This window comes from Mytilus edulis, chromosome 6, assembly GCF_963676685.1.
Source record: "Mytilus edulis chromosome 6, xbMytEdul2.2, whole genome shotgun sequence".
NCBI lineage: Eukaryota > Metazoa > Mollusca > Bivalvia > Mytilida > Mytilidae > Mytilus > Mytilus edulis.
The window spans coordinates 63,752,478-63,764,151 of record NC_092349.1 but is presented as its reverse complement, the minus strand read 5'-3'; the positions used below and the strand labels follow the sequence as shown (position 1 = coordinate 63,764,151).

The window sequence follows — 11,674 nt, the reverse complement described above, 5'->3', positions numbered from 1 at the left end:
TACTATTACGTTTTTGTCCCAGGATTAGGATAGGGTTGAGCTCCAGTAAACATGTTTATTCCCACCATATACTGTATGTCATATCCGAAATAGGGAGCTTGTAATTCAGATGCTGTATATAATATTTGTATTTTGTTAATCTTACATAATTCAGGCTGTTAGTTTTCTCGTTTGAATTATTTTACATTTTTCATGCTATGAAGAATGGGTTTTGTGCGTTGTTGGAGCCCGTACTGTGACCTTTAATTGTTACTTTTTATGGCATTGTGTCACTGGTGAAAAGTTGTCCCATTGGCAATGGTACCACATCTTCCTATTTTTATGAAGGTATACAATCAGTTTATTAGTACAGCCAAAACAATGGATAATCGTCATGTGGATTGATTTAAACAAACAAACTTAAAAGAAAACAAGAAACAAGAAATACAAGAAAATAGTCACTACAACTTTGTGGCTAACAACTTTATTGTAAAACAAAAGTCAAAAAGATAAATTAACAGTTCATGACATATGACTTTGTTGCTGCTCTACATATACCAGCAGTAAGTAAGTAAGAATATTAATTATGACACAGTAAAAAAAAGTATTTGAAAATGAGGGTGCACGAAAGTTCTTCTTCTTTAAATACTTGTTGCCACCTTAAACCAATTAGCTCTCCAATGTCGAAGTTTTGTCAGATCGTAAAGCAATAAGTGACCAAACTAAAACCTTTGTTAGTTATGAAAAGTGTATATTCTAGTATTTGAGCCTCATATATACATAAAATGCGAAGTTGGTGGAATATATCAACCAAAGATGCAAACAACCAAAATACAATTGGATCAATATATATGTTAATAAAAGTATTACTTTTTGTCTGTTACTGTGGCCGTTAGAACTTTTCAAAACTCTTAACTCTTTTTAAGTCAAAATAAAAATAGAAAATGTTCTGTTACAGCAGATTTCAGTGCGTATGTAGCTAAATGTAATATCTTTGGTTAGCTTGCTTGCTAGCTGAACCGTGAAGTCATTGTTAGGTTAGGTAAACTACCCTCCTTAAATAGTAGACTAGCCCAACAGATAACCAATCTATCTCTCTGTAGGACTAAGCTACTTTAAAAGAAGGGTAGTATACCTTACCAATCAATGACTTCACGGTTCAGCTAACAAGCAAACTAACCAAAGTTATTACAATTAGCTACATACTCACTGAAATCTGCTGTAATAGAAAAAAAGTTGTATAATTGTCACCAAATGCAATTAAAAAATCAACAAAAAAAAGTTTCTAAAAAAACAAATAAGCATAGGTTAGCTTTAAATCAACCAGTTCATATCTCATTAGGTGTTTAAAATACATACATAAAAATACTATATCATTTCAAGGCAAACAATGCAAACATGTACCATTAGGTTTTCTTTTGTGTGATATCTCGAACAGTTTATAATGAACATTATACTAAGCTATGTAACATAAAGTTAAGATATAGTAGTGTTTTGTATAGCGCTATTACACTCTTGGAGGTCCTTGTGGTTCAGATTGATGTTCTTCGCCCTGTGGACGTGGTTGATGAGCATTTGGTCCCGGCTGGTGTCGTCCCTTAAACATCTGTATGGTATATAAAAGACAGCAAAACATTAAAATTTATTAAATAGCATAAGAATTATTTATTTTAAAACAATACATTGTGTTTGTAGAATATATAGTAATTATATTACAAACGGATTCCAGCTACACATTTTTTTCTTACCTATACGGGAATAGATTGCCTAAGCCGTCTTTTGGCACTTTTCTTCTGAATTTTCGTTTTTTCATTCCCTTCAATGTCATTTTTGATTTGGCTTTTCGACTGTTCTGATTCGAGCGCCACTGATGGAACGCGCATCTTGCGTACAAAAGTATATACTTCTGGTATCTTTGATAAATTTTATTCATATTTTGAATGATTTAGAGATGAATATATTGTACGAACACCTGTCTATTATCGAAGACAGCTGCCTGGTGCTTTTTTTATTTTTTTTAAAATTAAAATTGAGAAAGGAAATGGGGAATGTGCCAAAGAGACAACAACCCGACCACAGAGCAGACAACAGCAGAAGGTCACTAACAGGTTTTCAATGCAACGAGAAACCCTCGCACCCGGAGGCGTTCCCCTGCTGACCCCTAAACAAATATATACTGGTTCAGTGATAATGAACACCATACTAAACTCCAAATTGTACACAAGAAACTAAAAGTTAAAATAATACAAGACTAACAAAGGCCAGAGGCTCCTGACTTGGGATATTTGTGTCTTTTGGTTAATGACGTCTATCATACATCTCCGTAAAATCAAACTGATAAAATAATTCAGAAGCATATATTATGCACAAGTATTCGGGTTTTTTTTAATCTTTTTTAAAGATGGTATTAGTATGTATATGACGTATCCGTATCTTTAATAGTCAAATGAATTTCAAAACATCATGTGTATGTGAAATATAATACTCACATTATATAGAATGCCAGCTCGGTTTTGCGAATTGTCTGGGGCTTTAGTTTGATCTTCACCCTAAAAGAAGTGGGAAAACAAATAGGAGTGTACATTATATATATAACGCTTTCCAAAATAACAAAGTTTAAACATACAAACAAAAATGTTTAGTGTTATTACAATGTTTAAAAGCATTTTCCTATGTGTAACTTTCACCGACGCGTTTAAACCACACGTTTTTGGATTAAAAAAAATACGACGTGCCATACAGATATATCAATTTATTTCATGTTTGTCCAGAGTGAAAATATGGTACTATATTAAACTTGCTGGGATAAAGAGAACATTTCTTATTAAATGCAACTAATTATACTTTTCTATAATGTCAGTAGCTGTTTGATTTGATCTGCCATATATTAAGTTACTTACAGTCTCTACTTCAACTTTATGCCAATCAGTTTCTTCTACGTGATCACGTGGCAACTGCAGCAAAATTAAAACATTCATCAATTAAATGGGTTTTTTATCTCACACTTTTACTATTGATTTATATATGCCTCATTGGTATAATAAATTTGTAGTATAGTTCCGAATTGCAAGTTTTTTTAAACTAGCCAATCTGAATCAAAGACTGATTGTAGCAGCAATTTGATTTATAGGACCAAAAGTGAACATTTTGTAGATGTTCGTTTGGTTATACTGACAAATTGCATTGTAGTTCGAGATAGAAAAAAAAGATAAACATGTGATTATCTGAAGGGTTTCAAGTGACCTGAATCAATGCTTTCCTTACCAGTAATCCTGATGAACATTAATCAGCATGGAGATCGTCTATAAGGATTGTCCAATCACCAATCCCCAAAACATTTCGGTTTAATGTTTAAAGAATATATTTGAAATTCTAATATGACGTGCTTCTTTCGCTTTGTGAACAAACCTATGCTCTAAATCAAATAAAATTTGTTTGCACATGTGTATATTGACTTTTTCAGAATAATGAATTTGATCAAATTATCATGCACTTAATATATTTCCTTAACTTTAAAACACTTTCAAACTCTTAAATGGTGCACATGATGTTTCTTATTCATTTATTATGACTGTAATGTGTTGCATTCCGAAATTGACATATTTGACCTACATGTAGATACGACAACCGTTCATGCAGGCTGTTCAAACTCCTCTCTCTGAAAAATCACAGTGCCAGCCGTTTGCTTTTTATAAACAGGGAGGTTCATGGAAGAGCCTACACAAACGCTTTTACACTTATACTTATCGGACATAGAAATTACCTTAATTGTCCTATTCAGAATCGTAATAATTGATGCAAGCTATACTTTATTGTAGTTTTAAAATGGATAGGCATTATATTCGTGTTATTTTAGCCCTCACTATCGCTCGGGCAAAAATAAATACGACTATAATGCCTAGACTATGTTAAAACTACAATAAAGTATAGCTTGCATCAATTATTTCTTAAATAAGTCAAAGATACATTTAGCCTCTAGTGATTGGAAACAAATAATTAATATTTGTACGGAACTTGATACTTTTTGTCTGAAACATTTCCTGATGAATGGACAAAAATTTTCAGGGAATATGTTTAAAAAAAAACCAATGGAGAACTATGCACCAAATATCCCGATAAATTTGCAACCCAATCAGTACTTAATTAAGAAACTTTGTAAGTATTTTTACAACAAACAAAACACTTAAAGTTTCAAAAATTGAAAACTTTGTTCATTTTGGATTAATCTGGAGTAACGAAAGGAATCTTTGAAGGTTAATTGCATATTTAAATTTTTTTTACATACTTGTGTGTTCTTCGATCGTATTTCAGCTGATCCTCCCTGGAGGGGAATATACTCTCCACGCTCATCTGTAATACAATATTATTGTTTTGTAATAATTCTTTTTTGAGATTGATTAGTAACATTATTTTGTTTACAGGGCAAATGTTAATCTTTTCGAGTAGAGGTTTAATTAATGTTTGATTTGCAGTGCAGTCCTTTTTGTGCTTTCATTTATTTGTGTTTTGTGTGTTTTTGTAAGTTAAATGGAATTCTTCAGCAGAATTATATTAATTTTACCCCTAGCATAGCTAGATAAACACATTGACAATAACATTTGTGAAAGTAATCAAGCCTCACCCTAACAGCAATTGCCTTTACAATACATGTGTTCCCTTTTATGCATAAATAATATGATTGTAAGAATTTTTTATTGCCTGTATTTAACCATCAGTAAATTTGAGAGCAAAATAGATTTCGTTTACCACATATAAAAATCGTTGTCATGGTAATCCTACTTTAAATTAAAGTAAAAAATACAGGCTGGATTTAGATATCAGTTATTAGACATTTTGGTTATCTTAGTTTGTGTTGTTTTGTTGCTTGGTCGCTGTCAACGAGTTAAGCTCGTGTCTCTTTGTATTAACACAATGAAGATATGCTTATAATCAATAGTATTGAAACTTACTGACTAATCCCAAGGGTCCTCTGGGGTCGGAAACTAAAAAAAAAAAAAAAGATAACATCGGTAAATTTGAATCGTCTACCATTGTGAACAAGATTTGTGGATGCTTTTTTATTTCATTTTGACGAATTTCATCATAATAGATATAGATTGTAAGTATTAATCATTTGACTATAATCTTTTTTTTTATACACACCCGACATGAAAACGCAGAAAAAAATAACTCCTTTAACAGATATATGACAAATGTTATTACATATGCATACAACGTTATTGATAACTAGTTTTCACTTTTTTTTTTATTTTCTAGAAATAAGTTGTAAATGCATGACCTTTCTTTTACATTTAAGACTGGAATGTCAGAATTTTTACGGTGTGCGTTTTTAGGTTGCACTTTGTAAATACAGCTGTTTCTCAAACCACGCCTCTTTTTCTTGAATATTCATAGAAAATTAATTTTGTTTACATACTGGTTCCCAGTTATGCTCTCTGTGTTCCATCTCACAGAGACATACATTTTGTAACTTGGGAATATTACCAGTAAATTAACATGTGCATATTGTTTACATTGAAATCTGTGGTAACTTTTCATTTGAGGTAGGGGTAGTTAAGAAAGTTAGTGTTAGTTTAAACTCGGAGAAGTTTAGGGCATGTAAACGTTGAAAATATACCGCACAGCCCTATATTTTGACCTTTGAAAAAAATTGAAGTGCATATGGACTTTCAATTGTAGGATAATATTTTTTTCAAAACTTCATAGTAAAAGTGGTACAGTTTTAGCCGTAAAAGGAGTTCCTATGGGAAATTGCATTGTCAATATTTACAGAAATGCAACCTAAAATGATAAATATATCCATACTCACATATATGCTTTGAATTTGCCTCTTCTATGTTATCAACTAGAAAGAAAACAAATTAAACTTTATTGACAAGAAGAGAAACATAAACAACAGCCTGTATGTGCAATAAATACACAACTTATGGCATGCAGGTCAGCAAACAATACAGGTACTTTGACAATACTTAATAAAATTACATTTTTTTTTCAACTCATTTTTACCCGAATATATACCCCCTTTTTTACTTTTATTGACCAACTTTACGTAAGTTCAATGATCTTAAGTCTATTGGATTTAGTGTTAATGTGCTTTCCTGTTGAAGACGCCTGAAGTATTAGCCACTGAAAGTTTAAACAAGTAATGCATATAAATCATTTGGAATAAGATGATTTCGAAAAATTGTTAAAATAATTGAATAAAAATTTAGAAACTATCAGAATCAAACACATTCAATGAGAGATAACTCAATCCTGTAACCATCTACGGTTGGAAATATTTAAGAAGGGTAAAGAATGCTCAAGAGAATGAATTACACCATCTATTTTTCCAATGTTTCCTTTATTTCAATTTAAAATTCTAAAATGACTATTTTTCCATATTTATACTTCTGGCCAAAAATGGGATACAAATATGTACACAATATTTTAAAAGTTACAAACCTTGCACGAGTTGACCAAAATCTGAAATAAACGAAAACATATTGTAATTGATTTTATTTTTCATCCAATCCACCAAATTCTGAAACTTTAAAGATGAAAGTCTTTTTAACTTTTAGAAACTATTGGTCCTCTATGCTCTTCAATTTCGTTCTTTATGTGGCCTTTCAAACTTTTTTTTATTCGAGCGTCACTAATGAGTCTTTTGTAGACGAACCGAGCGTCTGGCGATTATACTAAATTTTTAATTCTGATATTAATGATGAGTTCATTTTCATCGCATGATATCTTTTTTTCATATTTGTAAATCATTTGAAATATAAGAATAAGTAGATGTGGTATGAGGCCCCTCATGGGGGGGGGGGGTCCTAGTAATCACATAATCACCATTTTTTTGCCAATATAATCACATAATCATTAAATGTTTGCTTATCTTTAGTAATCAAATAATCATAAACTAAAAATACAGTCCTAGGTAATCAAATAATCATGAAATATTTGGCTTAATAATCAAATAATCATTAAAAAAACGGCCAAGTAATCACATAATCAAAAACCCCATGAGGGCCCTCTGAAGTGGATGTATTAAGCAGTTCTATGCAACCGTACTGATTTTTACAATTAGAAAAACACATACTATATATTCGACTATATAAATAGCCGCGACATGAACAATATGATGCATTCATTGAAGAAAACTAACGGCTTGATTAATACTTAAAGAAAAAAATACAAAAAACAATTATGACAGACATTAACCAACGACAACTACTGAACTATAATAGGCTCCTGACTTGGAACAACATATAAAGAATGTAGAGGGGTTAAACATGAAATGCATACTACATTTATATGTATTGTAACAGAAAGTAAATATTTACCTGGGTTTGGCGGGAAAATCAGTTGAGCACCAGGGGTCCCAATACTTCCAGGAGCACCTCCATGTGGCTGTAAATCTAAATTTTTAAATGGGAATACTATAATTTTACAAATGTACTATGGAAAAATTCTAATTAGTTTGTTAAATGATAACTACAACTAAATATAAAGATGCAATATTAAATTACAAGAAATTGAATTTAAAATAAAAATGGTCACACGAACATCAAACATTACGAAAAGAAAAAAGACAAAATTGGTCCCTTTGAATAAACGTTTGAAAAGTAGGAAAGATGTTCGTGTTAATGTTGCTAGGGCGTCTTAATTAAAATTGATAAAAAAAAATGATAACATCTACTCACGTGGAGCGCTTCCCGGTGGACCAGCGCCATTACAACCTGTTAAATACAAAACAACATTATTAATGAAATAGTTTGGTTTTTATAATCGATATAAAACATACAGTTGTAACTTGTAGTATACTAGACAGGTAACAGTTATAAATTTTGCTTGAAATTAAATATTTGGGCGGTGCCGAGCAAGTATAACCTTAAAAGCAATGGTTTAATTTAATTTCCAGACGCCATAGCTTTGTGAATTTGTACAAAATAACTTGTATGACTTTGTCTCTGACCAATAACAGTTACTATCATTTATGTTTTTCTAAAATGATAATTTCATAAAATGAAATTCATTTGCACATCGTCGCTGGGCTTCCAAAATGTTCTACATGTAAATTACAAAATTTTAATTAAAAAAAAAAAAAAATCTAACAAATAGGCTCTGAAAATTGGGATGCAATGCATGCTTCCAAATTTCGTAGGTGAACCTGCATAATTTTGTAAATGACAGTGAAATACAAACTATTACGTTTGTGGATTACTTAAAAATTAAACTTATTTTAACAGAAAAATAGAAATGTACAAGTATTTGATTCCTGAAGCCATTGTACAACACTTTTCAAGTTAACATACAATATTTTGGAAGCAAACTTTACTACCAGTTGAGACTGGCAATATGATTTTGATTGGTCTGACTGTATGTTATTTTGGAGTATCAAAGATTGTCTCCCGCCTAGACGATTTGTGTGAAAAAGCAATTTTAGCCAACAAAAAAATCGTATACGACATTATGGAAGACCAGGGATGACATGATTGTTTTTATTTACTCGAATATATGTTTTTATTGATTGTTTATTTTATCATACTATGCGTTTTTGTTGTATTCGTTTTTTGTTGTTCATCTCAAATTCAAATCAAACCTGATTTGTCTTAAACTGTGATTACTGCATAGTTCCAGTATTCACAATCTATAGTATAAATAGTTCTATTATAGTTTTTTTTGTGCTATCTCTCTTGAGTACACCAATACTTCTACATGCTTTATTGTGTGAAACTATATCAGATATGAGACTATAACGATCAGTTTAATTTTACACTAAAACCACTGTGTGCTTCTGTGCGTAAATCTAGTAAGGCTTAGGACTAATGTTATCGAAAATATTTACCCCAAAATATGCTACCATATGCGGAACTATAATATGTAAACTTAAACAACCTACTGTATTACAATACTTACTGATTCCATAAACTAGCTGTAAAGAAAATTAAAAAAAATAATGCAGTGATACTTGTGATATACTTCCGGTCTTTCAGATATTGTAATTTCAATAGAAGTAGGACTATTAAGCCTACAAGACGATACTCAACATATACCGTATCCTGGTATATACATCGATGACATTAACATTTAGATGAATTGTGTAATCTTCATTGTAACAGTTTGAAAAAAACATTAGATACAATATAAAGGTTAAACAATATATAACAAAGAAAATACAAACTGATAGCGTTTACACATCTTGTCCAGAGCAGGGCTCGAACTCACAGCCCCAGAGTTGACAGACTTATGTTCACTGCGGGTTCTAAGATAACTCGGCAACAGAGTCCCCATACAAATAAACTTACAAACGAAGACCAAAATAAGGTTGACAAGACACTCATACAGGCTCGTGTACGTACACAATATTTGGTGGTGTTAAACCAAGTTTTCTTGAGCACTTAAGTTGCAAAACAGTTACAAAATGCGCTCTGCTCTACAGGAAAGTAACTGACGCTGTTGGTTCACTACTTTCATTTGAAGAAAAAAAAATTAGAACCAACGAAAATTTTGATCTGGCAAATAACACAAAGCTAAATAAATATACTTACAATAGAAAGAGAGATAATAGATCCAAATAACATCTTCTCTATTGTGTAATCCCGCTGACAAAACAATGCCAAAGATAAGATGACAGAGTTAAGGGGAGTTGAATCTGTTATTTATACTATTTTGATTCAGTACAATGAAGATTCTACTATGTTCTAGATGTTATGAAAATAAATACTTGTACAATGACTTCAAAGTCCACTTCCTTCCTGAAATGGGTTGAAATAAGTAAGTGTCACAGAGATTTGTCAGAAAGGCACAAATAGGGGATATTGTGTAACCAATATGCCCACTGAATAATTAGCTCTTATCTCTTTGTTACTTTTTGTATTGCAATTTTAAAACGTTTAATTCGTTTATATAATATTATCACTTATAAATATTCACACTTTTAAAACAATTGTACATGAGATTTGTCATCATTTGTATAGAAATTTCTGGTACATTATGTACTTAAACTTTTAACAACATAAAAATATATGTCAAGTGGTATATGAACTAAGAGGTTACGAATTTCAATAACTTAATGAGAGAGGTGTCCACTTACAATGTCAATGTACTTTTTGACTGTTTGACAGATGACGATATTTCAATTATCTTCTGAAATACAGTAACTCATGCATAAGGGCTAATTACGTAATAATACGTGGATGTTTAGACACAATGACTGTTTGTTTTTATTTGTCATTTCAATTATCTTCTTAAATACTCATTCATTAGGGTGTATAACGTAATTATATATGCGTAATTATGTTTAACCACAGTTGCAAAATATGTTTGTATTTGTCATAGAAATATCGAGATCTTTTAAATAAACCTGGTGCATGTGAATTCAAAAAACAACTTCTGTTTTTAGTCTATAACATCAAACTGTACGCCGGTCTAGACCTCAACTGTTGACTGAGCGTATAGAAAGATCCTACTTCGAACATAACCCACCTTCAGTCAACCAAATTTGAAAAAAAGGAACAATGGGTCTGCGGGATGTACAAATACGATTACATATTTTACCAAAACGGGGATGTTCTTGAGAGAAGCCAAAGTTATAGGGAAAAGTGTAGGAACAGGTGGTATCTCCATGAATCCAGAAAATATTAAAACGGTAAATGATTTACCGAAACCGAATAGAACAAAGAGCTTGAATTGTTTATTGGGTTTACACATTACTGTATGAAGCATACATGTATGTATACTGAAATAGTAGGAGCTCGACCAAGATTGGAATATGTCCAGTATGTCTGTGCCTTTTTAATTATGTAAGAAGACATAACTTTCATTAACTTACAATTAAAGCCGTCACTGGCTTGTACACCGCTCAATTAACTTCATGTTGAACTTGTAACTTGACAGTTTGATCATTTCGAGCAGAGGAAGAGCATTCCTTTGCACTGCAGGATGATCATGATGGTAACATTGACGATCATATATTTAATGATGATCAGCAGTCTGCATGGATAGAAAAAGCACATGGTATTTCGTTTTGAACGGTCTCAACAGAATGATGAAACGTTTTTGAACATCTTGTTGACTACATACGAACAACAATGCCAATTTACTATCTTTCACTAAAAAGAAACTTGTATAAGATTCTTTAAAACAAAACTTCAAACAAAGAAACCATATTCATGATATCTTCTCTCCATTTGCAGCATATACTTTTTTTACATTTGTATTTATTTTTGGCTTTGTTTATTTATTTAGAAAATCTCATTACTTTTCTAAATGATTTTTATCTTTATAAACGTATCAAATAAAGTAGCATAATGATTACTGAATCTTATTTCCAGTTAGAAAAACTCGAGCATAAAGCCAACGTTACTACAAATTATGGAACGAGGAGTCAGTGCACTAATTCAATATTTGATTACAGTTAAAAGAAATAATCTGAGATATAGATATGTTGATTTGCCCAAGAAGAATGGAGGCAGCAGGGAAAAAGTGTCTGAGACCAAACAACAAATTATAGAAGCAACAGGTACAGGCACATGTTGTTACACACTACTATATATAGTTTAAATCGTTCAAGGCAATGTGCTTTTACAGCTCATCCAGTGTACTAGACGTTTTACATTGTTATTGTTCTAATGGGGTCGATGCATAAAGACTATAAATCCAAAGTTCGGAATTATAAATTTAGAATTTCTCCGTTCTTGTCGATGGATAAAAT

At 31.5% G+C, this 11,674-nt stretch overlaps 1 protein-coding gene across 2 annotated transcripts; it reads right to left on the bottom strand.

The window, feature by feature from the left end:
- Window positions 1-424: 424 nt before the first annotated feature.
- LOC139528101 (uncharacterized) lies at window positions 425-10,148 on the bottom strand. 2 transcript variants are annotated; one of them, XM_071323932.1, is made up of 12 exons: window positions 10,055-10,148; window positions 9,510-9,716; window positions 8,878-8,893; window positions 7,662-7,697; window positions 7,302-7,376; window positions 6,424-6,444; window positions 5,789-5,824; window positions 4,929-4,961; window positions 4,265-4,329; window positions 2,880-2,933; window positions 2,469-2,528; window positions 425-1,585 (listed from the first exon to the last, which is right to left on the bottom strand). In XM_071323932.1, exons 2-12 carry the CDS (start codon window positions 9,540-9,542, stop codon window positions 1,487-1,489), a joined length of 528 nt encoding a protein of 175 aa, XP_071180033.1. In that variant the 5' UTR covers window positions 9,543-9,716; window positions 10,055-10,148; the 3' UTR covers window positions 425-1,486. The 2 variants fall into 2 exon arrangements, with proteins under 2 accessions (XP_071180033.1, XP_071180032.1); XM_071323931.1 differs by lacking the exon at window positions 10,055-10,148 and having other exon boundaries at window positions 9,510-9,744.
- Between the last annotated feature and the right edge of the window lie 1,526 nt (window positions 10,149-11,674).

Bases quoted from the DNA above. Each gene is read 5' to 3' on its own strand.
- LOC139528101 (XM_071323932.1), bottom strand. From the start codon at position 9,542: ATGTTATTTGGATCTATTATCTCTCTTTCTATT. The intron at 5,825-6,423 runs GTTTGTAACTTT...TTTTCTTTCTAG, and splicing joins TTTTGGTCAACTCGTGCAAG to TTGATAACATAGAAGAGGCA. The intron at 1,586-2,468 runs GTGAGTATTATA...TATACCATACAG, and splicing joins GAGCTGGCATTCTATATAAT to ATGTTTAAGGGACGACACCA.